General features: G+C 55.6%; 1 protein-coding gene across 1 annotated transcript; it reads right to left on the bottom strand.

Moving 5' to 3' along the window:
* Positions 1 to 508: 508 nt before the first annotated feature.
* Positions 509 to 1,406, bottom strand: LOC122552046. The gene is made up of 2 exons (XM_043694600.1): positions 780 to 1,406; positions 509 to 749 (listed from the first exon to the last, which is right to left on the bottom strand). The coding sequence occupies exons 1-2, from the start codon at positions 1,310 to 1,312 to the stop codon at positions 608 to 610; spliced, it is 675 nt and encodes a 224-aa protein (XP_043550535.1). The 5' UTR covers positions 1,313 to 1,406; the 3' UTR covers positions 509 to 607.
* Positions 1,407 to 4,318: the final 2,912 nt, after the last annotated feature.

Here is a 4,318-nt window from a genome sequence, read left to right as displayed (position 1 = left end):
ATAGACCCGTCTGCCCGTGGCCATGTATATCTACGCTGTGCTCCGTCTGCAGGGGTGCTGAAGATGTCGTGCAGCTTGGCGGCTTTGACCGTGTCCATCAGGGCTCTGGACGTGGCGTCCAGTTTACTGTCCCCCCCGCCGGATCGTCCGTCTGCATCGATGATCCAGTTGAAGTCTCCGGCCAGAATGACCGGCCTGGACGTAGCCAGCAACAGTGGAAGCTGTTGCAGGACGGCCAACCGTTCCCTCTTACCCGCTGGGGCGTACATGTTGATTAGTCTCACGGGAGCGTTTCTGTATGTAACATCAGCAACGAGGAGGCGCCCGCCCACCACCTCCTTAACCTCGGAGATGGTGAAGTTGCCTCCCCGTAACAGAATACCCAGGCCCGAGGAGCGGTTATCGTTACCCCCCGACCACACTGACGCCCCATGGGCCCACAAGCTCGACCATCTCCTGGAACTGCTGAGGTGCGGTATCCCACACTCCTGCAGAAACTGGGAGGACATCAGCTTTCACGTTGGCCAGGAAGGCCAGTGTTGAAACACATCGCGCAGCAGATTTTATGCTGCGCACATTAATAGTTGCAATTTTAAACCCCATTTTATTAACAGGTTGTAAGGTTACCCATGTCCGATTGTCGCTGGTCCTGCCCCTCTGGGGTAGCTGTCTGCATCCCCGTGCAGTACGCAAACTGCTGGACCCTCGCTGGGCTGAGGTAGCTGTCCAGTTCCTCACTCGGCCCATTTGCCCGCTTCGGTGTCATCGGGCCGAGACCAGGGTCCACGCTGTCTGTTTCTATATCTGACAGCGGGGCTGTCAGAGGGTCACTGCTCCCAGTAACCTGGAGCTGTGTGGCGGTGGGGCCCTCCTGGCTTTCACCTGGTGGGGGGTGGTGGTTTCCCATTTCCTCAGGAGGGTCGTCCCTTGGTTGGCAGTTGCTGCTCTCCTTTCTCCTCGCAGCGCTCTGCCTCTTCTTTTGGTGACGACCCTCCTTTCTTCCGTCCTCACTCTCCGAAGAGCTGTCCGTGTCTTCCACCTGCAGGTGCCTTTTCCCCTTTTTCTGGGAGGTCTTGGTGACCGGGTGGGTTTTCCTCTTCCTGTTTTTCACCACGGTCCATTCCTCTGCCTCCTTCTTTCCTTTCTCCGCCTCCTCCTCCTGTCCTGTCGGAGCTTCGCTCGGCAGCTGTACCTCTCCGGTAACTGTCATCTGCTCTGCTCCGGCCTGTCCTTCCTGTTGCATGCCTCCTGACACCATTCCCTTGCCGGTTTGCGGTGCCTTGCCGTCCTTTTGTGGCCCGCCTCCGGCCATCTGCGCGTAGGTGGTGGCCCCTCGTCTTGGGCAGGCCCTGTACACGTGGCCCGCCTCCCCGCACAGATTGCAGTTCTTTTCCTCCTTGCACTCTTTGGTCGGGTGACCCTCCTTATTGCAGTTCCAACAGATCGTGACCTTGCAGTCCGCCGCCATGTGGCCTGACCTCCCACAGGTTCGGCACACTTTCGGCTGCCCTGCATAAGTCAGGTACCCTCTGCTCCCTCCGATAGCAAAGCTGGAGGGTGGGTGGAGGATATTCCCGCTGGCGTCCACACTCAGGGTTACCTTGATCTGTCGTTTGCTGGTCCAGATCCCGAAAGGGTCAACCACATCGGTGCTTTGACCCTCGACCTGCACATATCTTCCCAGGAACGTCAGGACATCAGTTGCTGGCACGTAGGGGTTGTACATGTGGATTGTAACAACCCGGCTCCTCTGTGCAGGAAGCACACACAACGGGACTGCCGACAAGATGGAGAACAGCGGCTCCCCTTCCTTTTCTTTGAAGACCTTCAGGAGCTGCTCACATTGCTTCACGCTCCTGAAGGTGACATCGAAGTAGCCTGCCCCAGGGAAATCCTGCAGGCAGTACACGTCTGCTGCGGCGAATTCACAGCACTCGAACAACACCTTCTCGACGAACACCGTCCGATCGACTGGTGTACGCTCCTCCACCTTCTTGACAGACACCCGGACGGTGTTTCAAACCCCCTGCCCAGGGCTGCGTACAGCTGTTGAGGCCATAGCTCTGAGGTTGGCTGGTCCCTGAATTGGCGTTAGGCCGAAGCCAGCATGAAGATCCACCAATAGCAGGTCAGCACAACCAAGCGATCCTCCAACGTCCAATCACGATCCAGCGATGATCTCCACTAGCTCTGATGACTCGCAACTCGACCCCTGTCCTGATAAGAACAGACACTTGATCTTAGCAAAAAGGCCGAGAGTCCTACTAATAGGCCAGTGCGTTTCAGTCCCACCCACAGGTCAGTGCATTTCAGTCCTACCCCCAGGCCAGTGTCTTAGAGTCCCACGCATAGGTCAGTGTGTTAGAGTCCCACCCACAGGCCAGTGTATTTCTGTCCCACCCATAGGTCAGTGTCTTAGAGACCCACCCACAGGCCAGTGTGTTTCTGTCCCATCCATTGGCTAGTGTGTTTCAGTCCCACCCACAGGCCAGTGTCTTAGAGACCCACCCATAAGCCAGTGTGTTTCAGTCCCACCCACAGGCCAGTGTGTTTTAGTCCACCCATTGGCCAGTGTGTTTCAGTCCTACCTATAGACCAGTGTCCTACATGTAGAGTCCCACCCACAGGCCAGTGCGTTTCAGTCCCACCCACAGGCCAGTGTGTTTCTGTCCCACCCACAGGCCAGTGTGTTTTAGTCCACTCACAGGCCAGTGTGTTTTAGTCCACCCACAGGCCAGTGTGTTTTAGTCCACTCACAGGCCAGTGTCTTAGAGTCACACCCAAAGGCCAGTGTGTTTCAGTCCTACCTCTAGACCAGTGTGTTTCTGTCCCACCCATAGGCCAGTGTCTTAGAGTCCTACCCACTGACCAGTATGTTTCTGTTCCACCCTTTGGCCAGTGTCTTAGAGTCCCACCCACAGGCCAGTGTGTTTCTGTCCCATCCATTGGCCAGTGTGTTTCAGTCCCACCCACAGGCCAGTGTCTTAGAGACCCACCCACAGGCCAGTGTGTTTCAGTCCCACCCACAGGCCAGTGTGTTTTAGTCCATCCACAGGCCAGTGTGTTTCAGTCCCACCCACAGGCCAGTGTCTTAGAGACCCACCCACAGGCCAGTGTGTTTTAGTCCACCCACAGGCCAGTGTGTTTCAGTTCCACCCACAGGCCAGTGTCTTAGAGACCCACCCACAGGCCAGTGTGTTTCAGTCCCACCCACAGGCCAGTGTGTTTCAGTCCCACCCACAGGCCAGTGTGTTTTAGTCCACCCACAGGCCAGTGTGTTTCAATCCTACCTATAGACCAGTGTCCTACCTGTAGAGTTCCACTAATAGGCCAGTGTGTTTCAGTCCCACCCACATGCTAGTGTGTTTCTTTCCCACCCATTGGTCAGTGTGTTTCAGTCCCACCCACAGTCTAGTGTCTTAGAGTCCCACCCATAGACCGGTGAGTTTCTGTCGCACCCATTGGCCAGTGTGTTAGAGTCCCAGCCACAGGCCAGTGTCTTAGTGTCCCACCCACAGGCCAGTGTCTTAGTGTTCCACCCACAGGACAGTGTGTTTCTGTCCCACCCATAGGCCAATGTCTTAGAGTCCCACCCATTGGCCAGTGTGTTTCTGTTCCACCCACAGGACAGTGTCTTAGATTCCCACTCATAGGCCAATGTCTTTGATTCCCATCCACAGGCCAGTGTCTTAGTGTTCCACCCATTGTTCCACCCACAGGACAGTGTGTTTCAGTCCCACTCCCAGGACAGTGTGTTTTAGTCCACTCACAGGCCAGTGTGTTTCAGTCTCACCCACAGGCCTGTGTGTTTTAGTCCACTCACTGGCATGTGTGTTTCAGTCCCACCCACAGGCCAGTGTCTTAGAGTCCCACCTATTGGTCAGTGTGTTTCAGTCCTACCTGTAGACCAGAGTGTTAGAGTCCCACTAATAGGCCAATGAGTGGTGCAGGTGTAATTACGGAAGATGGACTGTTCTATATCGCCAACAAAGAGACAGGCATAGCCTGTCTACCCTGGTGCTGCTGAGATTCCAGCCTTGGAGTCTCAGCAGCGCCAGGATCAGGTAGTGGTCTCTGCTGGGATTACAAGCAGTCCCAGAGTCAGTGGATCCTGGACGTTGTAAAAACAATGACTGCAGATGCTGGAAACCAGATTCTGGATCAGTGGTGCTGGAAGAGCACAGCAGTTCAGGCAGCATCCGAGGAGCTTCGAAATCGACGTTTCGGGCAAAAGCCCTCCATCAGGAATAAAGGCAGAGAGCCTGAAGCGTGGAGAGATAAGCTAGAGGAGGGTGGGGGTGGGGAGAGAGTAGCATAG

The sequence above is a fragment of the Chiloscyllium plagiosum genome, chromosome 7 (assembly GCF_004010195.1).
Source record: "Chiloscyllium plagiosum isolate BGI_BamShark_2017 chromosome 7, ASM401019v2, whole genome shotgun sequence".
Taxonomy (NCBI): Eukaryota; Metazoa; Chordata; class Chondrichthyes; order Orectolobiformes; family Hemiscylliidae; genus Chiloscyllium; species Chiloscyllium plagiosum.
Note: the sequence above shows the minus strand (reverse complement) of the source record. Positions and strands in the feature narration are given on the sequence as shown.

Coding starts and splice junctions, on each gene's coding strand:
- LOC122552046 (XM_043694600.1), bottom strand. CDS start 1,312: ATGGCCGGAGGCGGGCCACAAAAGGACGGCAAGGCACCGCAAACCGGC. Junction 750..779: donor GAAACAGACAGCGTGGACCC/TGGTCTCGGCCC, acceptor ACCGAAGCGGGC/AAATGGGCCGAGTGAGGAAC.